Source organism: Mauremys reevesii, linkage group 3 (assembly GCF_016161935.1).
Source record: "Mauremys reevesii isolate NIE-2019 linkage group 3, ASM1616193v1, whole genome shotgun sequence".
NCBI classification, from domain to species: domain Eukaryota; kingdom Metazoa; phylum Chordata; order Testudines; family Geoemydidae; genus Mauremys; species Mauremys reevesii.
In genome coordinates this window covers 126,681,940-126,709,365 of record NC_052625.1, presented here as the reverse complement: position 1 = coordinate 126,709,365, position 27,426 = coordinate 126,681,940, and the positions used below count along the sequence as shown (strand labels likewise).

Here is a 27,426-nt window from a genome sequence, read left to right as displayed (position 1 = left end):
AGAAATCAATGGGGAACCTATCTTGGCAGGATGAAACCTGTGCCATCTCACTCTAAATATCTCAAAACTAACATACTTTCCTCTTCTGTTTTTTAAATAAAAGAATGGAATAGCATTCCTTGGGCAAGAGCAGAAAGCTCAGTCTTTCAAAATAAAGAAATTAGCCATGCCAGGCAATGATAAACTCTTCAGAGATTATAGGACCAGGAGGGACCATTGTGATCAACTTCTCTGAACTCCTGTGTAACACAGGCCACAGGACTTCCTCATATAAATTCCTGTTTGAACTAGAACATATCTTGTAGAAAAACAATGGTTCCCCTCCTCCCCCCCGTTTCTTCAGTGTGCTGACAAATAGTTACAGGCAGGTTAAAAGTTATTAGTTTGGGGATTTTTTTCAATTATGAGATTTTTTTTTTATTTTTATTTTTTTTTTATTTTTTTTATTTTTTACAAATTAGTAAAGAAGGAACTCAAACTTGCTCCAAAGCATGCAATTTGGTATAGATATAAACAATACAAGTGCATGTCAGTAACATCCTCTTTGACTAAAGGCAATTACCAATGTTTTATTGTTAATTATACAAGACATAGCACCCAAAATTCCCCAAGGACTTCAGAATGAATAAAAACTGCACAATCAGGTCATAACATCTAATTAAAATGAAGAGCATAAACTCTGGCAGCATCCAATCAAAACTTAATTGTTTCTTGTTTAATTTTCCACAAATATGTAGGAGAAAGGAGGAGGATGACATTGCTATTAAAGATGAAACAAAGTTTACCTGCTTTGAAAATGTAAGAGACACAAGGAAATGATGAGGGAAAGGTAAAAAGTTACAACAGACTATCACTTAGATCAGGGGTAGGCAACCTATGGCACACGTGCCAAAGGCGGCATTTTTCAGTGGCACTCACACTGCCTGGGGCCTGGCCACCAGTCTGGAGGCTCTGCATTTTAAATTTAATTTTAAATGAAGCTTCTTAAACATTTTAAAAACCTTATTTATTTTACATACAACAATAGTTAATTTCAGAGGGGTAGCCGTGTTAGTCTGGATCTGTAAAAACAGCAAAGAATCCTGTGGCACCTTATAGACTAACAGACGTTTTGCAGCATGAGCTTTCGTGGGTGAATACCCACTTTGTCGGATGCAATAGTTTAGTTATATATTATAGACTTATAGAAAGAGACTTTCTAAAAACGTTAAAATGTAATACTGGCATGTGAAACCATAAATTAGAGTGAATAAATGAAGACTCGGCACACCACTTCTGAAAGTTGCTGACCCCTGACTTAGATTAACACATTTTATTGTGTTCACTATCAGTTTATTCATTCATTACCCATTACTTTCTATGCTGCATTGTATGTCTCAGGGGTACATCTCATAGCTCCATCAACTCCTGAGGGGGCAGCCAGGATGTCAAACTGATTCTTAGGCCTGGTCTACACTACGCGTTTAAACCGAATTTAGCAGCGTTAAACCGATTTAACCCTGCACCCGTCCACACAATAAGGCCCTTTATATCGATATAAAGGGCTCTTTAAACCGGTTTCTGTACTCCTCCCCGACGAGAGGAGTAGCGCTGAAATCAGTATTGCCATGTCGGATTAGGGTTAGTGTGGCCGCAAATCAACGGTATTGGCCTCCGGGCAGTATCCCACAGTGCACCATTGTGACCGCTTTGGAAAGCCATCTGAACTCGGATGCACTGGCCAGATAGACAGGAAAAGCCCCGCGAACTTTTGAATTTCATTTCCCGTTTGCCCAGCGTGGAGCTCTGATCAGTACGGGTGGAAATGCAGTCCCAAATCCAAAAAGAGCTCCAGCATGGATCGTACAGGAGATACTGGATCTGATCGCTGTATGGGGAGACAAATCTGTTGCATCAGAGCTCCGTTACAGAAGACGAAATGACAAAGCATTTGAAAAAATCTCCAGGCTATGATAGACAGAGGCCACAGCAGGGACTCAGCACAGTGCTGCGTGAGAAGTGTAATGGAAAGCCAAAGAATCAAATGGATGCTCATGGAGGGAGGGAGGGAGGGGGGACTGAGGACTCCAGCTATCCCACAGTCCCCACAATCTCCAAAAATTATTTGCATTCTTGGCTGGGCTCCAAATGCCTGAAGGGTCAAAAACATTTTCCCGGGTGTTTCAGGGTGTATGTCGTCCAATTTACACCCTTCCCCCCCCCCCCAGGGAAAAAAATCGTTTCTCGCCTTTTTTCAATGTCACCCTATGTCTACTGCATGCTGCTGGTAGACAGGGTGCTGCAGCACTAAACAGCAACATCCTCTCCCCTCCCGTCCCCGGTGGCAGACGGTATGGTACAAAAGGACTGGTACCCGTCCTCGTCATCATCCTGTGAGTGCTCCTGGCTGGCCTCGGTGAGGTCGGCCGGGGGCGCCTGGGTAAAATTAGGAATGACTCCTGGTCATTCCCAGCAGATGGTGCAGAACGGCTGGTAACCATCCTCATCATAGCAACTGGGGGCTGAGCTCCATCAGTCCCCCCCGTCATGTCTAAAGAAAAGATTCTGTACTGCCTGGACTATCATAGCAGCTGGAGGCTTCCTCCCCCTCATTTTATCTCACTAAAAAGTCTGTGTTTCTTATTCCTGCATTCTTTATTACTTCATCACACAAATGGGGGGACACTGCCACGGTAGCCCAGGAGGGTTGGGGGAGGAGGGAAGCAGCGGGTGGGGTTGTTGCAGGGGCACCCCCTAGAATGGCATGCAGCCCATCATTTCTGCGGGATCTCTGGGGCTCTGACACGGAGCGGCTGTGCTCTCTGGTTCTCTAGTATACTTGCCCCATATTCTAGGCAGGACTGACTATTTTTAGACAAAACATAGGAAGGGAATGACCCGGGGAGTCATTCCCATTTTTGCCTATGCGCCCCCGGCCGACCTCAGCGAGGCCAGCCAGGAGCACCCATGATAGCAGCAGACGGTACAGAACAATTGATAACCGTCATCTCATCGCCAATTTATAATGGCAGACGGTGCAATATGACTGGTAACCGTCTCTGCTATCTTGCAAAGGCAAAGGAATGCTGCTGTGTAGCAGTGTAGTACCGCGTCTGTCAGCAGCATCCAGTACACACATGGTGACAGTGACAAAGGGCAAAACGGGCTCCATGATTGCCATGCTATGGCATCTGCAAAAGCAGTTCTCTTAGGCATTCCAGTCCTTGTACCACCACCAAAAACACTAGACATAAAGATGAGTGGTTCTTTAAGCCAGTTTAATCAAACAAAGGGTTCTTCTGATCCCAAAGGGCCAGCCATACACCCAGGTCAATATACAACTCAGATCTTGCCCAAAAATCACACTGTTGCCAATCCTTTAGTATAAAAAAAAATCTAAAGGTTTATTCATAAAAAGAAAGGTGAGAGTTAAAATTGATTAAAGGAATCAAATACATACAGTAATTACAAAGTTTTTGGTTCAGGCTTGTAGCAATGATGGAATAAATTGCTGGTTTAAGTTAAGTCTCTGGTTGCTTCCAAATCATTATAACCACCTCAGTCTCTTGGTTAGAATGCTCCCATTAGTATAAGTCCATAGTCAAGAGGTTTGAGCAGGAAAGAGGCAAAATGGAGGCGTTTCCAGGGCCTTTTATAGCTTTTGCCATGTGGAGGGAAACCCATTGTTTCAAACAAAGGCCAAGTGTTCTTTTGATGGGCCACTTAACTTGAGTAGTCCCTTCAAGATGTGCAGGCTAAATACTGTGTGGGCATTACCCCTAGGAGCAAACATTTGATATCCAGGTACAGAGCCAATACTCATAACTTTAAATACAAAAAGGATACATACAAACAGCATAATTACATTCAGAAAATCATAACCTTTCCACAGACACCTTACTTGACATCCTTGGTACAAGATTGGAGGGAGAGATAGCTCAGTGGTTTGACAGTGGCCTACTAAATCCAAGGTTGTGAGTTCAGTCCTTGAGGGAGCCCATTTAGGGATCTGGGGCGCGTGCACACACACACACACAAAACTTAGAGACAGTACTTGGTCCTGCTAGTAGTGAAGGCAGGGGACTGGACTCAATGACCTTTCAAGGTCCCTTCCAGCTCTATAAGATAGGTATAGCTCCTTATATTTTATTATTACAAGATCTGTTGCAAGTATATAACAGTGATTGCAACAATGATCTATATGGTCATATTTTAATTAGATAATATCACAGCTTGTAAGTGACAAGTAATTTTTAAAATTACATGCCACCTTAACAGGCAATTCCCTCTTCTTCCCTCAACATTTCAAACACTATCTCTCATGGTATAGTAGAGAGGATGCCACATAACAGGTAACCAGGAGGAAGAGCACTGAATTTAAATTCTTATTTAGCTCATCAACTTTGCCAAGTTATTAGGAAAAGGCAGGTTATGGCACTGGCTGCATATCTTTAATAGTTTCAATCACCATTGGTTCTAATACCAGAGACGTTTCTAAATAACATGCGTTTCCCTAACAATTTTATCCCTTTCTATTTAGTCAATCTTTGTCCTTTATCCCATTTCTACCCATTTTCTTTTTTTCTGGAGCAAAAGTCATCATGATTTTCCCCCTGTTAACCTGTCATAAAAATAACTGATAATCTATCCAAAACTGACAAAGCATAGAGCATCTGCTACTGTAGAAATAACTGTGAGAAGGAGCCTAAAGGGAGGAAAATTACATTAATGACTCCTGTCAGAGTGTGATAGGGTTCCTGGAGTGCAACCTGGACTGTGGGACTGCTGAGCCCTCTCTTCCACCAACCTGGGGTATCCCTCTCACCCTGTGATGCTGTTGGCAAGCTACAAATCTCTGGCAGGTACTGCACTTAGACATCCAAAGTCAGGGACACACCCAACTGAGTGCTTTGCCAGCCACTGATGAACCAACAATAGAGAGGCCCCAGCCAATTCCCCCCAGCTCCCCAGCCTTGCGCCCTAGAAATGTACCATCTTGCCCTGGTCAAAATCCTGCCCAGTGTAAATTCATTACCCTATCCGGCCCTCCCTCAAAGTGGAGAGGAGACACACTAGCCTTTGATACTCCTAGGGGAATTCTGCACCGCTGTGCATGCACAGAATTGATGCCCCCCCCCCCCCGATTTCTTTTGCTTCCCCATCATAGTGTCATTTTCTGTGGGGAAGCAAGGGAGCCACAAGAGCAGTCATGCAACCCTCCCAAGCAGTATGTTTCGGGTGCCCAGGGAGCCACACAGAGGTCTATCACCGTGGGGCAGGGGAAGGCTTCCATTAGTGGCTCCTACCCTGTGCCAGACTCAGCTGCTAGTCCCAGCTCGGCTAGTGAGGATGAGATTTCCTCTTCCCCTGCACAGCATCCGGGCCTGGGTCAGATCCACCCCCAGATTTCTCCCCCAGCTGCAGGAAGCTCTTCAAATTCCCCCCCACCCCACCCTCTGCTTCCTGCACCCATAGCTCCTTAGCTTCAGGGGGAGGGATCCCTGTACAGGGAGCTGCTCTCCCATCTGCCCAGCTCCCGGGCATCAAGACCCTCTCCTACCCAGAACCTCCTGCCAAGCCTCACCCTCCTGCACTCAGAACCCACCCTGATGAGCCCCACTCCCCCTGCACCTGGACCACCCTGACAAGCCACCCGAACCCAAATCTCCATGCCACCAACACCCAACCAGTTGCACCTGGATACCCACCCTATTGAGCCCTACTCTCTCCCAGCATCTGGACCCCCACCCACATACCCCCTGCTAAGCCCCAATCACCTTCACATGGACCTCCTGCAGACTCCCCTTACCACTGTACCCAGAACCCCCAAACAAGCCCCTATGCATCCAGATCCTCACCACATCTGGATCCCCCACTGAGCCACCCACACCCAGATTGCCCCACAGAACCTCTCAAACCACACCTGGATCCCCCCCACACTAAGCCCCTCCACACTTGAATCCTGCCTTGTTAAGCCATCCTACTCAAACGGAGGGGCAGGGCCTTGGGTGGTTTCTGGGGCAGGCCTAGTCATAGAGTTTGTCATTTGTTAATTCCTCTTAACCCTTTACAGGTAAAAGGGTTAAGAAGTTCACATAGCCTAGCTGACACCTGACCAGAGGAACCAATGGGCAGGGACAAGATGTTTTCAAAGAGGGAGGAGGGAAATCAGTCTTTGGTCTGTTCAGAAAAGTTTGTGCCGGAGTGAAGGATCCAGGAATCAGCCATATAACATTTCTTAGAAGTAGTAAGTGTTTAGAGAAGGCATGTATTAGATTATGTTTATTTTCTTTTGTGACTTATTTTGCATAGAGGGAGAATCAAACTGGGTTTCTTTGTGTAACTAAGGTTTTGCCCAGAGGGACATCCTCTGTGTTTTGAATCTGTTGTCTGAGAGAATAGCTTGCATGCTAATCTCACAGAGGTATTCCTTTCACCCTTTTTCTTTTAATTAAAAGTCTTCTTTTAAGAACCTGATTGATTTTTCCTTATTTTAAGATCCAAGGGTTTTTTGGATCTGGGCTCATGAGGAATTGGTGGGAGGTGAATCAGTCTCAATCCTGCCAGGAAAAGGGGGATAAAGACTGGGGAAATATTTGGGGGGGGGGAGGGAGACAGAGATTCCAAATGACTCTCCTATAAGCGTTTGTTTAAACTATTTGGTGGTGGCAACTACTAGATCTAAGCTGATAAATAAGCTTAGGGGTTATCTCATGCAGGTCCCCACATCTGTACCCTAAAGTTCAGAGTGGGGGTGACACCTTGACAGAGTCATAGAAGATTAGGGTTAGAAGAGACCTCAGGAGGTCATCTAGTCCAATTCTCTGCTCAAAGCAGGACCAACACCAATTAAATCATCCCAGCCAGGGCTTTGTCAAGCCAGGCCTTAAAAACCCCTAAGGAAGGAGATTCCACCATCTCCCTAGGTAACCCATTCCAGTGCTTCACCACCCTCCTAGTGAAATAGTTTTACCTAATATCCAACCTAGACCTCCTCCACTGCAACTTGAGACAATTGCTCCTTGTTCTGTCATCTGCCACCACTGAGAACAGCCTAGCTCCATCCTCTTTGAACCCCCCCCCCTTTCAGGTAGTTGAAGGCTGCTATCAAATCCCCACTCACTCTTCTGCAGACTAAACAAGCCCAATTCCCTCAGCCTCTCCTCATAAGTCATGCGCCCCAGCCCCCTGATCATTTACGTTGCCCTCCACTGGACTGTCTCCAATTTGTCCACATGTAGTGGGGGGACCAAAACGGGACACAATAATCCAACTGTGGCTTCACCAGTGCCGAATAGAGGGGAATAATCATTTCCCTCAATCTGCTGGCAATACTCCTACTAATGCAGCCCAATATACTGTTAGCCTTCTTGGCAACAAGGGCACACTGCTCCTGATCACCTTCCTGTCCTCCAACTGTTTTAAAAATGGTTTCCTTGAGGACCTGCTCCATGATTTTTTCAGGGACTGAGGTGAGGCTGACTGGTCTGTAGATCCCCAGGTTCTCCTTCTTCCTTTTTTAAAAAATGGGCACTATATTTGCCTTTTTCCAATCATCCGGGACCTCCCCAGATCGCCACACGTTTTCAAAGATAATGGGATGCATTAGATCTGGACCCTTGGACTTGTGCATGTACAGTCCTTGTACTGTGTCAGGGTTGGGTACAGCCTCACCGCTGAGTCCATGTCCCCAGGGGAAGAGGGGGAGCCCTGCACAGTGATTTCCCACCTCTGTGCAGCCCATGGCCAGTGCTCTCCAGTGCCATGCTGGAGCCTCCATATTTATTTGACAAATAAAATTTGCAGATTTTTTCAGAATTTTAAAATATTGTGCACAGAATTTTTATTTTTTTGTTGCATAATTTAATTTTTTGGCACAGAATGCCTTCGGGAGTAAAACTTTGTACACTGAGCTGAGATTTCCCAAACATTTCAACCAAAACACACTGTCTTAGGTAAAACCCTGTCTTCTGTTATTAACTACGGAAAGATAGATTTTAAGTGATTATAAGTAGTAGGCATATAAGGTCAGAGTTAGTTACCCAAGAAAATAAAAAGGTAAGGGCATAGTCTAAGGGCCATCCATGCCTTTATCATCTCCAGCAGAACTACAGCAATTTCCTCTTCATGAGGCTACATCTTAAATCTATCAGTAAATGGAAACTGTGCATACCATGTGTTATGGAACAAATCTTTCCAGGAGTACATGACACCAGTGCTTTTGGATCTGAAGTACAAGCTAGAATTTAAGATGTTGAATTTGACCTAAAACCCTAAATGGCCTGAGACCTAGTTATCTGGAAGATCACTTCTCTCCCCATGCCCTAATGTTACAGTTAAGATCAGCACCACTCATAAGAAAGAGTGTCCACTTGGCAGGGCAGTATCAATTTGGAACTCACTGCACCCCAGTCCAAAACAGTTCTATTCTATCAACCTTCAAAGCATGCTGCAAGAAGGAGCAGCACTAGCCATTTTGCCAGCCTGTGCAGAAAGTGTTTTTGGTGCTGCTGCCCACACACCCAGCTGCCATGCAAAGGGGGAAGGGCAGCCTACCAATCATCAGTGGAGCATAAATCGTCAGCCAATCAATCAGCGCAAAGAAGAAGAAAAAGACAAGTGGCACAGTAGTCTGGCACCACTTAGCTATCAGCACCCAGGGCAAGAGCCCTGCTCACCTCACCCTAGAACTGGCTCTGGCCGTGAGGAATTGCGGGGACTCTGGTGGGACACGGTACGTTTGTATATAGGTTATCAGATGCTGGGTTATGTGTTAATTATTTGACGTGAGCGATTATAGGAATAGTCCATTTTATAAAATGTATGAATGAGCACACAGAACATAGAGTAGGCACTCCTTTTTTACAGCATGAGTCTAGAAATCAAAAGTAATTAACAATTAAGGGGATCCACCTAACAGAGTCATCCATCTACAGACTTCTACTGAGGCTCCCTATTCCTCTCTACATTCCATGGCAGTGCACTTCCAGTGGAACCTTGCAACTAGGTCCCCCATGATAGTGCAGCCTACAACTGATTATGCTGTAAGGTACTGTGAATGCAGTGGGAAACATTTCAACTGTTTCCAATATAAATATGACTGAATTACTGCCATAAGGGTGGATTCAAAATTACAGATTGTATTCATCTGTTACCCAGGGCCTTCAGCTCATTTATACACCTGGCTTATATTATTCTAATAAATTATCTTACTCAGAAAAAGGCCAGCAAGTCATCCAATCACATTCTATATAAAAAAACTACCATAAATAATGTCAGAATGAATGATTTAATAGATTCTAAGACAATCTACAACACTGTCTCAAAATTATAAATCAAACCTTGTTCTTTTTCAATTGTTCTACTAAACTTCATTATCTGTTTTACTTCAGATTTTAACTCATTGGGAGGATTCTAGATGTTTTTATAATAAGTGGCTGCAACATGATGCATATCTACTCAAATGTTTTACTGCTAGCTGATTATATGATTCACTGTCACCATACACTGGTGTGGAATATTTAATGACTATGCAGTATAAATGGAATTCCAAGCAGCATGAAGACTAATGTATAAGTAAGAGACTACAGTACATAGTCTGAAAAATTAGTAATGGGACATAGAGACTCTCTCACCCATATGTCAACACTTGGAATCCAAACAAAGCCATTAGAGACAGGTAGTCATTACCATATGATGGTTGTTGGACAGTGTTTGTGAAAAGAAATTGTTGTCCATGCCCACGTCACAACTTCAACTTTTTGTGGCAGACTCAACAGTCAGAGGATTTGGGGACTGATTCAACTTCCAGTGAGGATATTGGATTTCAGTGGGAGTTGGAACTTGCCCTGAAAAAGCATAAGGCCTGAACTATCCTGACTCATAAAAGTGATCACTCTGTAAGCAAGGTTGAGGCGAAGTGGCGTAGGGAAGCTTGGCCTACCATTGACAAAGCTTTACCTATTTTGTGGAAATCTCTCACTTCTCAAACTCTGCATTCATTTTATGTAAAATGTTCATGATTTCTTTAGAACAAATTCTGCCCCTCCACCACTTGTAAACATACAATGTCCATGGAACAGAGCCAGCGTGGTTCCACTGTGCAGGGAGGTTAGAATGCAAGGAGACCACATGCCCCACATACCACAGGGCACAGCTCCATGTAGCACAAAAGGGCATTTTGGAGCTAGGATACAGTTGGTGGATTAGTAACTACACAGATCCATTAGCCAGACCCTGCTGTATTCAGGGGAGGTATCTCATGCTGAGGCTAAGTAACTTTGAAGCTGCTGTAACTGCTGTGGAGGTGCCTGTGGGAAGATTCTGTCCACCACCAGATCCCAGTAGAGCACTCCTGTGCACAGGTCACTTAACCTGGCTCTCCAGATTTCAAGATTTGAACATAACCTCTGGACAATTATATTTGTCAGACTTCATCGACTGCCATGGGTTTCATGTTATTTTAAATATATACATAAATGCTGACATGTAAATGGTTGGGTGAGTAAATGTTGATGGTGAAAAATGGATCAAGCTTCCACGAAAGCCTTAGAAGTTGGAAAGTTAAATCCTGCTCTGCATGTGACAAGATGCTAAGAAAAAGCAAGCACTCTGGAGCTCTGCAGAGATAAAGGATGAGACCAAAAACTCAGAGAGCTTTAAGCCCCTGGGGTGTCATGCAGACTATGCCTACGCTGCCCACGTTACAACACTGCCGAGGCAGCGCTGTGACGTGAGCAGTGTAAACACACTTTATCGCCGGGGAAGAGCTCTCCCGGCAATAAAAACCCCCCACCCCTAATGAGGGTGGTAGATTTATCACCGGGAGCATACTGGTGCTTTTCAGTGCAAAAACTTGTGTCTCTCAGGAGTGTGTTTTTTCACACCCCCTGAATGACTAAAGTTTTAGCGCTGGAAGTTGCAGTGTAGACACAGCCTCATAAGATGCTTTGCCAGTACAGCTATACCAGTATACTACACCAGCAAAGCACTTCTAGTATGGATGCAGCTTATATTGGCAAAAGTGGCCTTTTGCTGGTGAAGGTTATTCCAGCCCCTCTGAGTGAAATCAGATTGAGGGATGTGATCATTCCCCTCTATTCAACATTGGTGAGGCCTCATCTGGAGTACTGTGTCCAGTTTTGGGCCCCACACTACAAGAAGGATGTGGAAAAATTGGAAAGAGTCCAGTGGAGGGCAACAAAAATGATTAGGGGACTGGAACACATGACCTATGAGGAGAGACTGAGGGAACTGGGATTGTTTAGTCTGCAGAAGAGAAGAATGAGGGGGGATTTGATAGCTGCTTTCAACTACCTGAAAGGGGGTTCCAAAGAGGATGGATCTAGACTGTTCTCAGTGGTACCTGATGACAGAACAAGGAGTAATGGTCTCAAGTTGCAGTGGGGGAGGTTTAGGTTGGATATTAGGAAAAACTTTTTCACTAGGAGGTGGTGAAGCACTGGAATGGGTTACCTGGGGAGGTGGTGGAATCTCCTTCCTTAGAGGTTTTAAGGTCAGGCTTGACAAAGCCCTGGCTGGGATGATTTAGTTGGGAATTGGTCCTGCTTTGAGCAGGGGGTTGGACTAGATGACCTCCTGAGGTCCCTTCCAACCCTGATATTCTATGAAATAAGCTTTTATTGGCACAGCTCTCTGTCAGCCAGGGATGACACCTCTGACCAACAGAGCTATGCTGGCACAAGCCTGATGTGTCAACATGGCCAAAATCCACTCTTTCCTCCTACTCCCCTCTAGCAAGTTATACAAAGGGAGTTTTTGAGTAGGACTGTAAAATTCAGGAGAGGTGGGATTCTGATCTCAGTGAAGCTGTTTGCAAGCTACTAATGCAACCTGCTGGTGGTGTGTGGTCACTGGAGACTGTGGATGCTGACTTGTGCCAGGTGTTCTCAGAAATACAACTTGTAAATATGGCCATGTAACTGGGCCCAAAAAATAAAGACCAGTCTTACCACATTCGTCTGTCACTTTCATAACAGAGCAGGACAGTGGCAATTGAAAATTAATACAGGTCACTATTCATATGAGGAAAATCTAGGGCCGCCCAGAGGGGGGGGCAAGTGGGACAATTTGCCCCGGGCTCCACAGGGGCCCCCAAGAGAACAGCGGAGGCTCCCGCCCCAGCCCCTTACCCCCGCCTCCGCCCCTCTCCCGGAGCCTCAGCAGAGCAAACAGCGGCCCCGGACACCGCTGCAGCCTGGCTCCGGCGGGGCCCCTGAGCTCCAAGCCACGTGGGGAGGGGGCGGGGCTGCGAGCTCTGGGCTGAGCTCAGCTCCCTCCGCTCGGCGCGAGCTCCCAGCCCCGCCCCCTGACCGCGCGGCTCGGAGCAGGGCGGGCCGGAGAGACGCTGCCGCTGTTCCGCGAGGCACTGGGGCTCCAGGTGAGGGGGGAGCCGGGGGTAAGAGGCTGGGGCCGGGGGTTGGCTAAGGGGCAGGGAGTCCTGGGGACAGGGAGGGGGCGGTCAGGGAACAGGGGGGTTGGATCGTGGGCATTCTGGGGGGGGGGGGTCTGTCAGGACTCAGCGGGGGGGTCAGGGACAGGGAGATGGGGTGAGGTCCCGGGGTGGGGTGGGGGGTCTCTGGGGGATGGTGAGGGGACAAGGAGCAGGCTGGGTCGGGGATTCTGAGGGGGGGCAGTTGGGGGCAGGAAGTGGTTGGGGGTCAGAGGGGGGCAGGGCCAGGCTGTTTGGGGGGCACAGCCTGCCCCACCCTACAGCTCATTCAGCAGTTTGAGGCTTGCAGAGGAGCCGAGCTGTGAGCTTCTCCGTTAGGGCCACCGTCCCTGTCACTGCTCCAATGCCAAATTACAGTCTACATGTAATTTCAGTGCCATAGGGAGATTCGTGTCAGGGGAGGGCAGCTTCATTTCAAATTAGCCACTGGGGGAGGGATCACATGAGAAGAGCAATATCCTGCACCACCTACCTCCTTCCCAACTTACCAAGGGAGACCTCCCCCGCTACATTCCCTGAGGCTCCAGAGGGGTTAATTCAGTGGTTCTCAAACTTTTGTCCTGGTGACCCTTTCACATAGCAAACCTCTGAGTGCAACCTCCACCCTTATAAATTGAAAACACTTTTTTATATATTTAACACTATTATAAATGCTGGAGGCAAAGCGGGGTTTGAGGTGGAGGCTGACAGCTCACAACCCCCAGTAATAACCTCGTGACCCCCCCGAGGGGTCCTGACCCCCAGTTTGAGAACCCCTGGGATAATTTAATTTTAGCACCCTGTGTCCATTCACACACACGTGCTATTTTGAGCATGTCAGTTTTCACAACATAGGCTCATCCCAGATTCTGGAACAAGCTCAAATGCTCAGTTCGTTGAGTATGTACATAAGCTATAGTAAAGACAAACCCACAGTAACCATGTCCAGTTTGTGAGGGACCCCAATGGAACCAGTCTCTAGGAAACTGCATGGAGATTAAGTCCATTAATGGCTGTTAGCCAGGATGGGTAAGGAATGGTGTCCCTAGCCTCTGTTTGTCAAACTTATGGAGACAGATATGAGTCAAGGAAGCCAGCAGAGTATCAGTAACCTGGAAAAATCTCTGCCTGGATGGGCTCAGGTGTTTGGTTACAAGCTGAAGTGGTTCAAAAGTTTTGGGTTTGTTTTTTTTAATGCAGAATTTTTTTATTGTTTCTTTAAACAATCCAACACAGCAAGAGGAAAATATTTGGCCACACACTTCTGAAACCTCAATCCATGTTCAGGTTTTGGCAGACTAATTTCAGCTTTTCAATTAAAAAAAACCACAACACATTTTGAAGGAAAGCAGACATTGTTCGTGATATTTTTCTGCTTTAAAAAAAAAAAACCCTAGTTTTCAATCCAGAAACAGTTTTGACGGCACATATTTGTCCAACCCTTTTAACGAGCTTTAGGCTGTGGCTACACTTAGCACTTCAAAGCGCTGCCGCGGCAGCGCTTTGAAGTGCTAAGTGTAGCCACAGCCTAAAGCTCATTAAAAGGGTTGGACAAATATGTGCCGCTGTCTCTCCCAGCTGTCTCTCCCAGCGCTGTCTGTACTCCACCTCCCTGTGGGGAATAACGGACAGCGGGGCTTTGACCACACTGGCGCTTTGCAGCGCTGCAATTTGCAGCGCTGGAGAGGGTGTGTTTTCACACCCTGCTGCAGCGCTGCAAATTTGTAAGTGTAGCCAAGCCCTTAGTGGCTTTTAGCACTAGCTGATGCTGAGAACCAGTGATACCTTGTAAAGAAATTCTCAAAACTGGGTTTGTGCTGAGATGCAGAAGGTTTATTTTTCCCAGGGGCACCCGTGGGGGGGAGCAAATGGGGCAATTTGCCCTGGGCCCCGCAAGGGCCCCCACGAGAATATAGCATTGCAATTTTTTTATGGAAGGGGCCCCCAAAATTTCTTTGCCCCAGGCCCCCTGAATTCTCTGGGCGGCCCTGGGAAAATCTTGCCTCTGTGGCAGAGGCGGTGCAGGTCTGCTGTGCAGGGAATCCACATGGTAGAGCACTGCTCTCCGTAGAGCCCTTGCATAGAGACCTACTCTGCGATGGCCTTTGGAACAACAACAAAAGAGGTGAGAGCAAAAAATCCACTGCAGCCGGAATCCTCTGGTCCTGCCCTACAGTGGCAATGCCTAGAGGGCACACAGGGCTAGTTTAGCCACTGGCTGTGGAACCATTCTGCAGATGAGAGAAAGGGAACATTGTTCTCTCCCCACCCCCATGCATCTGCCCAGCTCAGCTTCTTGGGTTATGTGCTGCAACGAAAAATGGGTCATTATGTATTTCTCTCCTAACCTAGACACATAACTGCATTTTGGATCAGACTAGTAGTCCATTTAGCACATTCTCCTGTCTCTGACAGTGTCCAGAACCAGACACTTCAATAGGAAGGTGAAACAATCACCATAATGAAAAATTATGGAATAACTAAATTTACCCATAGGGGAAGTTTCTATCTAACCCCATCATTCAATGTTTGGTTATGCCCTTAAGCATGATGGCTTACATCTCTTATAAAGATATTTTCATCATCATGGTTATGTAGGACAATTTATTCACAACCTGTGCATGTTGAAAAGAAATCTGGAGTATGTATTTGGAATAAATCTTTATACTATATTGTTGGATATAATTAAAATCACAAAGCCTTAATGACTTTCTGAAAGATAATATTCCCCAGCTGCTTCCCAAAACTGTACAAAGGAAGAATCTTTTTCAGCTAATAGAAAACATTCAAGAATCAGGATTATTGGGAGATCATTTACCTCGTAACTTAAGTGACATCACTGTCACAAACAATGTTACATTCACTCTTTATGGTCTATTAAACAAATGTTATTTCCCATTAAAATAGAGAAAGGCCAGTATTTTTCTTGCATAGTTACTCTGAAAAGAATAGTGTGCTTCTGTATTTTTTACAGACACAGATGCATCAATTTGGTATCAGATTTGGCTGGTGCTCTTGGGATTTGATTGTTTGCTGTTGAAACATTAATAAAAGTACCTTATTTTATTCAAAACACAATGATCTCCCCCAGCCTGCTCTTTTAGTTTGACAATACAGTATTTGAACAAAAACCAAGGCATTCCGTTACCTTCCACATACCAATGGCCTGAAACCTATTCTACCTTGCTATGTAATCCTTGTGCACATCTTACATATTAAAGCAAGTTTGGGTTAGATCAGTACTTGGATGGGAGACCCGTTGTGACTATTAAGCCTATAAAATTACCCTAACTGTAAGCTCAAAAGTAAAACGCAAGTGAAAGTTCATAAAATGTTACAATAACCTGTACTTTGAGTACTTAAAAATTAACCATAAAAAATGAGGGTTTTTTTCAACAAATCAATATTATAAACAAGTACAAAAGAACCATACAAAGAAGCTGGATTAGTCCAAACAATTAATTAACCAAAATTGGTGACACAAATATCAGGCCTAATTGGTAGACAAAATAATGAGGAGAAAAAACCGTCACCTATTTTTCCCTCTTTGTGGTTTCTTAAAAAGAGACTAAAAATAAATTAATTTGGCTCTCACTCCTATCCCACTTTGCATCCCAGCTCATCTCAACTTGTCTCATAGACTTTGTGATAAAAGGGGAGGGGGGGCAGGGGAAGCTCCCTTTCATGGACACCCAGCCAGTCAGTAGCTATAGAATCCTCCTGAGCAGCTGAACTCTAATTGCCTTAACTGTAAAGGGTTAGGAGAAGCTTTACCTGAGTTAGCACCTGACCAGGGAACCAATAGGGAGGTTATTCACTTTCAAATTGGAAAAACTGCTGGGTGTAGGGGGGTTTTCTTCCACTCTCGGGCTGGAGAGAGGGAAAGGCAGCAACAAGCTGTAAGCTTTAAGCCAGGTATGGGAAATCATAAGCATCATACCTAAACTCCTTATTTAGAACCCCAGATATGCAAGTAGCACAGGAAAAGTTAATACAGTTGTGATTAGGAACCTTTTTGGTTATTTTGCTTTGTGGATTCTTCTGTGCTAACTCCAGGTGCTTTTGTTTTGCTTGTAACCTTTAAGCTGAACCCCAAGAAAGTTATTTTTGGTGTTTAATCCCTAAAGCCTGAGTTTTCAGATGTTTCTTTTTTAAATAACATTTACTTTAAAAAAAAAAGAATCCTTTAATTCCAAAGTCGTTAGACAAAGGGTTGGTCTGTGCTCACATTGTTAAGGCAACTGGTTGGTATTTTATTCTCAAGCCTCCGTAGGAAAGGGGGTAAAGAGGCTTTGGGGGATATTTTGCAGGGATAGGGATTCCAAGTGACCTTTCCCTGAATATTTGTGCAAATTACTTGGTGATGGCAGCAATATCTGTCCAAGGCAGAAGACTGTGCTTTGGAAGAGTTTTAACCTAAGCTGGTAGAAGATAAGCTTGGGGGTCTTTCATGCAGGGCCCCACATCTGTGCCCCAGAGTTCAGATCTGGAGGGGTATACCCTGACAGACTTTAAGGTCAGAAGGGACTATCATGATCATTTAGTCTAACCTCCTGCATTGCAGGCCACAGAATCTCACCCACCCACTCCTGCAATTGGCCCATATCCTAAGTGGATATGTTTACACAGCTGACATTAAAGAGCTCTCCCAGTGCTGTAATAAAACCATCTCCACTGTAGCACTAGCCACACTGCCACTTTACAGAGCTGAAACTTGCATAGCTCAGAGGTTTTTTTTTTTCACACCCCTGAGCAAGAAAGTTGCAGCACTGTAAGTGGCAGTGTAGACGAGGCCAGAATTACTGAAGTCCTCAAACCATGGTTTAAAGACTTCAAGTTACAGAGAATCCACTAATTACACTAGTTTAAATCTGCAAGTGATCATTGCCCCATGCTGCAGAAGAAGGCGAAAAAACCCCATAGTCTCTGCCAATCTAAACTGGGGGAAGATTCCTTCCTGACAGCAAGATAAAAGGAGGCCACCAGACCAAAAGACTTTCTTCCAGGAAGAAGACCAACTGGCTTTGCTCTTGTTCAAAGAGCTTAGTTTTTCAATTGTAAGTTGTGAAAAGTCATCATTACATCTTGTCCTCAGCCTATCAGAAAACTAATTGTCGGTACCAGACACACATAAAATCCAGTTTTGCCACCCCTTCCCTGTTGTGTTACAAATAGTGGGGCAGAAAGTTTCCTCCTATATTCTCTCTCTCAGCTTTTCATCAAACCCTGAAATCAAATGCACTGCATTAGCACAGTGAGATGAGATGGTCTAACGGGGGCGGACTCACCACTGCAGCGCCTCCTGCTGTCATCCTGGGAATTAGCTCTTTCACAGCCTTGGAGCACCCTCTGCAGGCCGCTATCTCACCTTGCCAGGCCCCTGTATCCCTCCTGGACCCCAGTGCCTCTTTCCACTGGGGTTCTGCCCCTTACAGTACCCCCACAGTCTCAGTGGGTCTCCCCACCTCCAGGGAACCCCCACCCCTCTATCCCCACCTTGCCTCAGTCTTAGCTACTGTCAGTCCCCATCTAGCCCTGTTCACTGGGGCAGACTGCAGCATGATTGCCATTCATCACTGGCAAGGAGGGTTTGGGCCTGCTGCTTCTGCCTACCCATAGGCTGCCCTCTGCAACCCCAGTACCTTTTGGCCTTACACTAAGCCGTGGGGGGGGGGGGAGAGAATGTGTTCCAGGCTAGAGTTTCCCAGCCCTGCTCCACCCTAGGTACCCAGGTACACTCCTTCTAAAGGCCTGGCTCACAGCCCTTTTATAAGGGCCAGCTGTGTTCTGTTTGGGGCGTGGCCCCAGCTGAGGCTGCTTCCCCAATCACAGCTTCCCCAATCACAGCTGTTCTAAGCCCTTTAAGGCCGGAGCTGGGCAACCATCCCACTACAGATGGCCACAGGCATAAAAGACCCAACCAGATGATATATCTGACTAGAAAGTGAACCAGGGTTCAAGCAACAGTTGACCGACCAGCCAAATAATCCATTTGTGACTAACCAGACATCCAATGTTCCAAAGACATCAACAAAAGCAGTATTTTTCCTGCCTTGTCTATCCTCTCTTTCCTCCGCCTTGTGTCCATTTGTTACAAACAGGAGACATGAATACCCTTTAACATCAAGACTGAAAGTAAAATTAATCCTTTCCTTTTAATCAAAGAGAGGTTGTTCTGTAAATGAGAGACTAATATTTAGCAGTGGGCGTCAAAGTAGCATAGTTGAAATACAGATACATAGTCAATATTCCTAACTTCAGATATAGAAATGATACAGGCATACAAATTGGATAATCACATTCAGTAAATTATAACCTTTCCAATGATATCTTACAAGACCCATCTTGCATAAAGTACATCGTAGTTATGTCATTCATATCATAATCATATTTTCATAAAGAATACGAAGTGAAACATCACAAACACAAATGGTCATGACTTCAGTTTAACACTTCAGTGGGAAGAACATCACTGACACCATTTCCTTCAGCACTTGAGGGTCTGTTGTATTAATTACAAGGCTCAAAAGAGTTAGATGTTAGACTCTCACTTTCTAGCATAAAAACAGTGATACAAAAAGAGGCCTGGTTTTATTTTTATTTTTTTTTTTTTTTTTTTAAACAGAACCCTTAGTTTACTTGATTTTTTGGCAAACACTCATAAGTGTTGATTTTAAACTTGAAAGATTATTTATTAAACACAAGAAAAACTAAAATGGAGTGATTATGCAAAACAAAATTAAAAATTTTAAGTCTCTACTTTTGGAAGCAAAACTGGAGCTAGGACAGTGAGTAATGTATGGGTGTGTATGTCTTGCCAAAAGTCACTGAAGAGTAAAGGTGTATACAGTATATATAAAAATGAAGTCTGTGTTTTTTGTTTTTTAATCTGTACCATATGTTAATTTCTCATTGTTTGGCAATGTTTTTAAACATAGGAACTTTATTTATATTATTTTAATCAACACAAATAGTTTTGTGCGGAAAAATGCAGTGATGGGGTTCCAGACTCTTCGTCATACCACAGCACAGCACACCACTCCTCCTATTCTTTGGATGACAATTATAGCCTCTAAATGCCAAGTTCGGGAAGATATTACAGCAACATCTGGCCCCTTGGCAGATTCCATGAGCAATTGCATTGGTAACTCTGGAGTTTGGTAGATCTGTCACATGGTTAGTTTCTAAAGGGCAGCCTTCCTTTCAGTTGGTATTATCCATACATGCATCTTACACTCTGGGGAATGCACTTACACTTGTACTCTTTTATGGTTAGGCTTGGCAGAATTTAGTTTTAATTTTTGTATCATTTTGATGTATATCATCAAAGTTAAGCTTTTTTTATTTTTATCTATTTAAATTTCCACATTTGCAGGATATTATGGGAGGTCAGACAATTAGTTAATGACAGTAGACATTGAGATTCAAAAAGTTAAAGCTTTATAACTTAAAACATAAACTATCAAAATGCACAAAGTAAATATTCTTTACTCAAACTCTAATAAGTTTTCAAGCAGCATTTTTCTTCTTTAGCCTATCTGTACATTTCAATTATCATAGATGGAAATATTTTTTCAGTGATTTGTGTATGTACAGTAAAATCAATATTTACTGATAAAAATTAATCCTTCCAAATTTATTTAGGGTATAAACTTTCACGCTGTCTTTAGTGTCATTCTCCCCAATCTTACTGTTGTGCCATTGATCACAAAAAGTGTGCAATTGCGCAATCTATTTCCTGGAATTGAAAAGATAGGAGTCATGGATGGATGGATGGATCTTAGACCTTCTCATTTTCATTTGGAATTTTTGTTCATTTGTTTCTAAGTAAAATCCCAGACAAATGCCCTGTAGTTCTGTTTATGAACAAACTCACATTATTATCAAGCACAAAAATATGAAGACAACTGTTTGTGAACATGACCCTTAAAAGTACTGATCATGTAAATTATTCTGCAGTGTTTCTGCCTAGGGCAACAAAAATGATGAGGGGGCTGGGGCACATGACTCATAAGGAGACGCTGAGGGAACTGGACTTATTTAGTCTGCAGAAGAGAAGAGTGACGGGGGATTTGGTAGCAGCCTTCAATTACCTGAAGGGGGGTTCCAAAAAGGATGGAGCTAGGCTGTTCTCAGTAGTGGCAGGTGACAAAACAAGGAGCAATGGTCTCAAGTTGCAGTGAGGGAGGTCTAGGTTGGACATTAGGAAACACTATTTCACTAAGAGGGTGGTGAAGCACTGGAATGGTTACCTAGGGAGTTGGTGATGTCTCCATCCTTAGAGGGTTTTAAGGCCTGGCATGACAAAGCCCTGGCTAGGATGATTTAGCTGGGATTGGTCCTGCTTTGAGCAGGAGATTGGACTAGATGACCTCCTGAGGTCTCTTCCAGCACTCATCTTCTATGAGTCTATGTAAATTGTTTAATAGGCAGCAGAGTAGGCTATTTTCCCATAATGCTTTTAACTAAAGAACTCTCTTTGTTTTGTTATGATGCCTCTCTTTGTTGTGAACTCAGGGCTCCCGGAGCTGCTTATCTAAAAAACAAACACAGCTACTGTTTGCTGTGAATGAGGCAGGCAGGGGGATGAATGTCCACAGCTCTAGTGTTTGCTTGAGGAGAGAAACAGCACGGCGGAGGGGGGGGGTAGTCCCTCGGAGCAGCTGCTTATCTGGTCTGAAGGCTATTTGCATTTAAGAGTGAATGAGGGGTCGGGGAAGTGGTCGGAATTTGCAAGGCGGGGAGCTGACAGTGTCGGCTCCAAAAATCCACTCTCCCTCTCCCCCACGTTCCCTGTCATACTCCACCCCACCCCCCTCTTTTGAAAAGCAGATTGCAGCCACTTGAACTCTGGGATAGCTGCCCATAATACACCACTCCCAACACCGCTGCAAATGTGGCCACACTACAGCGCTGGTAGCTGTCAGTGTGGCCACACTCCAACGCTTTCCCTACACAGCTGTACAAAGACAGCTTTAACTCCCAGTGCTGCACAGCTGCAAGTGTAGCCAAGCCCTCAATGTAAAATCCTAGTGAATACAATGTAATTTGTAATTTCAACATGTGTTAGCAGATCAAGTTAAAGACTAAGCTCCCCTATAGTCTTTAACTCAACCTATTAACTCATGTAAAGACTACAAACTGCCTTGTCTTCATTAGGATTTTACATTCCTAGTGAAGACATAGCTTGTGTGTTATACCAATACAAAGATGCCTTATCCCAATAGTGCTTATTCTCCTTCCCATATAGGAATAAAATATGCCAGTATATGAGAAACAAAGTGAGTGAGGTAATATATTTTATTGGATCAGCTTCACTTGGTGGAAGGGACAAGCTTTTGAGATTCAGAGCTCTTTCTTAGGTCGCCAACACAGCTACAACACCACTGCAAAAATGCTTATAATGGAATATCTGTATCCACACTACAGGGATTGTACCATCCCAATTTTGCCAGCATAGATAAAGCAGTACAACTTGTGCATATGTGGACAAGCCCTATGTGATTTTTTTGTTACTATTTTCCCCTGACAGAGACTCAGTCTTTACCATTCTCTCTCATTAGGTTACTTGATTTCCTGAGAGTAGTCTCAGCAGAGGGAGTAGCATGATGAAGAGCATCCCAATAAATGAAGCATGCTGTACTTTAGGTAGATAATCATGAGGTCATTTCAGTGGATCAGTGACAGTGTGGACAAATACCACGAACGTAACAGCACAAACAGTTCAAACAGTCCTCCCACTACTGTGCCTCAATACAGCAAGGGCCTTTAAAAATCTTCCAGAAGACCCTACATCTGGGAGACATGCCAGAAATTGTTAGCCCTGAGAGCAGTGCAATTGTAATGGTTTAGAACAGCACTAGTGTTGATACATGGGGAAACTGCAAAATTTTAAAGTATGCATCCATATTCCTAGAGTGGACATATCAAACTATTTATGCTTAAACCAGTTCTATTGCACCAATTCAACTGGAAACAGTTCAGTTCCTTAATGCAGACATGGACCATGCCCTTCAGTCACTTCACTTTCAAATGAATTTACAGCAACACAAAATAACAGCACTGTATCCCAAAGTGCTTGTGGTGTGAAGTGTCATCGCAACTCAACACCAACACATACAGTGCCAACCCCAAGTATTCAAAAGTCATGAGTCAGGCCTCCTAAGAATAATGAGACTGACTTAAAAATTATAAATCGGAGCTCTTTTTATTTGTCTACTAACTTGTGAGCCTTTAAAAGGTACACTTAGGTTTTAAGTTTTTACCTGCAACCACTAAGGCTAGAAATATACTGTCTTTTTTTGGGAGGGGAGGAGGAGAGAAAAAGAGCTATGAATCTCCCCTAATCAGGAGCTGGGGATTTAAGACAACACACCAAATATCACAACACTTGACAATAAAATTGTAAGAGCTGGCAACCAGGCATACTGATGTAACATGATGCCAACATCATAACACATCAGAAAAATCTCATAGTCACTATGTTGTGGCAAAATGTGCTGCTTCCACTTCCTTCCTTCCTGGAGGTGGTGGGCAGAAGGGAAGAGGGAATTATCCAATTTCTCCATCCTCTTCCCTAGAGTATGAAGAAAAGATCCTGGTAGTTCTACACTTCCCTCAAAAGGTACCTCTGTCTATACAGCAAACAAACAAACAAACAAAAACCCAAAGCAAGTGTCAGAGCCAAGGTGTAAAGATTCAAGCTTACCACGGTGTTAAAAGTCGCTGTGTAGACGCATTCAGGCTCAGGCTCTGAAACCCATTCCACTCTCCAGACTTCAGAGCCTGGGCCAGAATGTCTGCATGGCTATTTCAGCATCATGGCTACAGAGGTCAGATATGGAGCCAAACTTCCCCTCCAAAGCCCAAAAGGGTTTGGATTTGGCCCAAGGCTTGGAGGTTGTATCTCCAAAGCCCTGAACACTGAGGGCTTGAAGATCCAGACCTGGTGTCCTGGCTGGCCCTGGCCATTAGGCCCAGCTTGGGAAGGTCCCTCCCACACCTTGGCTGCAAGCAGATCAGCACGTGGGGACCGTTTTGGCGGGACTATCACACATCACCCGCCAGCTCGGTGCCCGATCCTGTGCATGGCGCTGCCTGGGGTGGCCTGTACTCTTAGGGATAGGGTGACCATATATCCTGTTTTGGCCAGGATAGTCCCTTTTTTAAGCCCTGTCCCGGCCATCTCAACTTTTTTGACAAATGTGGGCATTTGTCCCATTTGCTCTTGGCAACTTGATCAGTTGGCAAGAGCAAACGGGACAAATGCCTGCTTTTGGGGTGTGGTACGAAGGAACGTGCCGGGGGGGGGGGTCCAGCAGCGATGCCAGCCCCTTGTGGGGAAGGGGAGGCAGGGCTCATGTTGGGGGCAAGCAGGGTTCCAGAAACCAGTGACCCCAGCCTTGCACGGAGGACAGGCAGGGTTCCAGCGACCTCAGCCAGGGTGGGGGAAACTCAGACAAGCGGCTCTGGCCAGCCCCATGTGGTGTCCTGTTTTCCCTTTGGGAAATATGGTCACCCTACTGAGCGCCGCCACTGGGCTCAGCACCAGCAGAGAGACTGGGGAGGTGGAGAGGGTCCCTGCATCAGAGGTAGGAGCCAAGCCCCCCGGGGACCGACCACCCATGTGGGCAGAGCCATTTGCAGGCACCAGCCTTAGACCAGCTGGATTTTATGGCCCTTCAGCATAGGGAGGGGGTGTCCCGTTGTGATATGGTGCCCCCGCCGCCTCCCCCTCACAGGGCCCTACCTTCCTGCGGCTGCTGCCCAGGGACTGCAGGGGGCAGCAGGCGGGCTCCGAGCTCCTTCTGCGGCTGCTTCTCAGGTAGGTCACCCGCCTCTTGCTGGCGGTCGCCACCTCCGGCCGCCCCGCCCCCGGCGCCAGGTGCACCTCCGCTTTATCCTTGAGGCTGCTGCGGGCCGGCCCTAGGCGCTGCTCGGTGCCCCGGGCGGGCAGAGCCCTGGCCGCATCTGCTCCCGCCTTCTCCGCCGGGGCGCAGGAGCGCCTCAGCCCCAGCTGCAGGCACAGGAAGACCGCGGCCGAGAGCAGGCAGAGGCGGAACGCGGAGCCCTTCCACAGCGGCTTCTCCTTGGGCATCATCCCCCGCTCACTGGGCGGGCGGGCCCCTGGGAGCCGGTGCCTGCTGCCGCCGGCACAGCCCGTGGGTTGGGCGCCCGGCTGGCGGAGGGGCCCATGCGAGAGTCAGGGCGCTGGGGAAGGCAGGCGGCCAAGCCGCTCATTGCCAAGGGGGGGCGCTCCCCCGGGGCCGAGCCGGAGCCCCGCTGCAGCCAGCCAGCACGGGCGAGCTGTGCATATTTGCGCGGACACCAACCACACCCAGCCTGACGCTCGCCTGGGTGGGGTTTGCTCCCCCGGGCTGGGGGTGTGACCTGGCTGAGGGCAGGGGCGGCTCTACAAATTTGGCCGCCAAGCGGTGGCCCGCCGGGTCTGCTCTGCTCCGCGTGCGCTTCTCCCTGGGGAGCCCCGGAAAAGTGCTTCAGTCAACACCCAAATAGTTCGGTGCTCCCTTGTGACAGGAGCCAGCCTGAGCCTCCCTCTGAGCAAGCCGAGAGGCGTATCCCCGGGCAGAGGAGCGGGGTGACTAGTTTCTCCCCCCCCTTATTTTGTCATTAGACCATCGCTGTGGTTATCTTGTCGACAAACAGCAATTAGCCGTAATAGTTTTGTCCTGTGTTTAAAGTGAAAGTAGACTATGTTTTGTCAGGGGCATGTGGAAGAATGAGGGTTTTGGTGGGGAATTGTACTAAACCAGGACGGTATTAAGCGGGAAGAACATTTACAGGACTTGTTTGTGTTGTCACTGATTTTTAAAATGCAAGAGTCAAAGATGCATGATCCAGCCTCAGTCATATCAGAGATGGCTGGCAAGCAGCCAACGGTGTTAACTGCTGAAATGAAGGAGTGCTTAACCAGGGATATTAACTTACACTTATTACCACCAAAGCTAGCTGAGCAAAACAATTGTTAATGAAATTCAACAAAATCGCTTTTGTCTTGGGGAAAGGGCAAAGCCAATCTAGATAGGAAAGAATGGTGTTATGTAAATGAAGGATAAAGAACAAATGAAAAATATGTACATCTTGTACTACATCTGTCTCAAAGTAAAATTCTGAGGAAAAATTTTAATTGCCTCATTTCTATTCCATTTTACATACATTTGAGAATAGCTTGGTTGTATACACCTGTGGCTGAGATATAGCTGGGGGTTTCAAATTGGGGGAGAGTGATAGCTCAGTGGTTTGAGCTTTGGCCTGCTTAAACCCAGGGTTATGAGTTCAATCCTTGAGGGGGCCATTTAGGGATCTGGGGCAAAAATCTGTTTGGGGATTGGTCCTGCTTTGAGCAGGGGGGTTAGACTAGATGACCTCCTAAGGTCCCTTCCAACCCTGATATTCTATGATCCAAACAGCTGGCAGGAGGTTCAAGTTATTTGCTAACCATATTGCTTAATGAGAGAGGGGTTCTGGCTAGTTGGGGAGAGAGTCCTGGGGGGTTCCTGGTATGGAAAAAGTTAATTACTATCCTACAGTGTAATGTCAGAGTAGCACAGAAATTTTAAATCTAAAGAGAGTGTGTTCTTTTTACTCATTATTAATATGCCAGTTTTAACTCATGACAATTTGTTTTAAACTTCAGATGTTACCAAAAGAGAATTGCTCTAGAAGAGGCCTTCCTTGTTTTCAAACAAGCTAGGAGTTAACTGCTTGCTTACACCAGTGGTTTTCAAAACATTTTCTGGGAACCCAGTTGAAGAAAATTGTTAAAGGCCGTGACCCAACAGAGCTGGGGATGAGGCGCTCAGAGCTGGGGTACAGGGGTGAGGGCTGCATGGTGGGGCTGGGAATGAGGGGTTCAGGGCATGGGAGGGGGCTCTGGGCTGGGGTGCAGGAGGGGGTCAGGGGTCTGGGCTGGGACCAGGGTTGAGGGGTTTGGGTGCAGGAAGGGGCTCCAGGTTTGGAGGGGGCTCAGGGCTGGGGCAGGGGATTGGGATGCAGGCTTATCTCAGGCAACTCCCAGTCAGTGGCACTGCAAACTGTGCTGCACCCCAGAAGCAGCCAGCAGGAGGTCCGGCTCCTAGGTGGAGGCACACAAGCAGCTCTTGCCCACAGGCCCTGCCCCCCCCAGCTCCCATTGGCTCAGAACCAGCCACTGAGAATTAAGAGTTGGTGCTCAGGGTGGGGGCAGTGTGCAGAGCCCCATGGCCCCCTTGCCTAGGAGCCAGACCTGCTGCTGGGTGCTTCTGGGGCACAGCACAGTGTCAGAACAGGTAGGCACTAACCTGCATTAGCCGAGCAGCACCGCCAACAGGACTTTTAATGGCCTGGCCGGCAGTGCTGACCGGAGCCGCTACGACCTAGTGCCTTACATTCCATGACCCAGTACTACTGGGTTGCGAGCCACAGTTTGAAAACCACTGGCTTACACTATATGCAGGTGAACAGGGCTTGTGTAGCAAGGCTGGGGACTGACAGCCCATCAGAATCTTAAAAGGGAACACAGGAAACTATATCTACACGGCAATAAAAACCCCACAGCATTGCATCTTGGAGCCCAGATCAATTCACTGGGGCTCCCGGGGCTTGGACTGCAGAAGCTAACAAAAGTAGTATAGATGTTCGGGCTTAGGCTGGTGCCCAACCTTTGAGATCTACTCCCCTTGTAAGTTTTTTTGTTTTGTTTTTTAAACCATTGTCTTCGAAAGGCTAGAGCAGAGATAGTCAAGAGGCAGATCATGGGCTAAATCTGGACCGTCAGATGCTTTTGAACAGACCGTGACATCTTTTTATTTACTTCTAATTTTTAAAATTATTTTTACCCTTTCATTCTCTCTCAGTGCAATCTCCAATACATTGTACTGTGAATTAATGGTTGAGTTGTTCTCCTTCTTTCCTTAATTTGCGCTATCGTCCATTTCAACCAATAAAAAACCAAGAGTATGTTCCTTTTTTAAAAAAAAATACATTTTTTACTATAT

At 45.9% G+C, this 27,426-nt stretch overlaps 1 protein-coding gene across 8 annotated transcripts in view; it reads right to left on the bottom strand.

Moving 5' to 3' along the window:
• The window catches only part of METTL24 (methyltransferase like 24), a 112,264-nt gene that overhangs the window by 74,378 nt on the left and 10,460 nt on the right, over window positions 1-27,426 (bottom strand). For 3 of the 8 annotated variants that reach the window (XM_039528365.1, XM_039528367.1, XM_039528366.1), the window contains exon 1: window positions 24,180-24,825. The exons of 2 other annotated variants lie outside the window; for them this stretch is intronic. In XM_039528365.1, the coding sequence (XP_039384299.1) occupies window positions 24,180-24,530 (351 nt within the window). In that variant the 5' untranslated portion in view covers window positions 24,531-24,825. Of the gene's footprint in view, window positions 1-17,718; window positions 18,076-24,179; window positions 24,826-27,426 lie in introns of those variants that run through there. 3 more of the 8 variants (XM_039528368.1, XM_039528370.1, XM_039528372.1) reach the window with 3 other exon arrangements.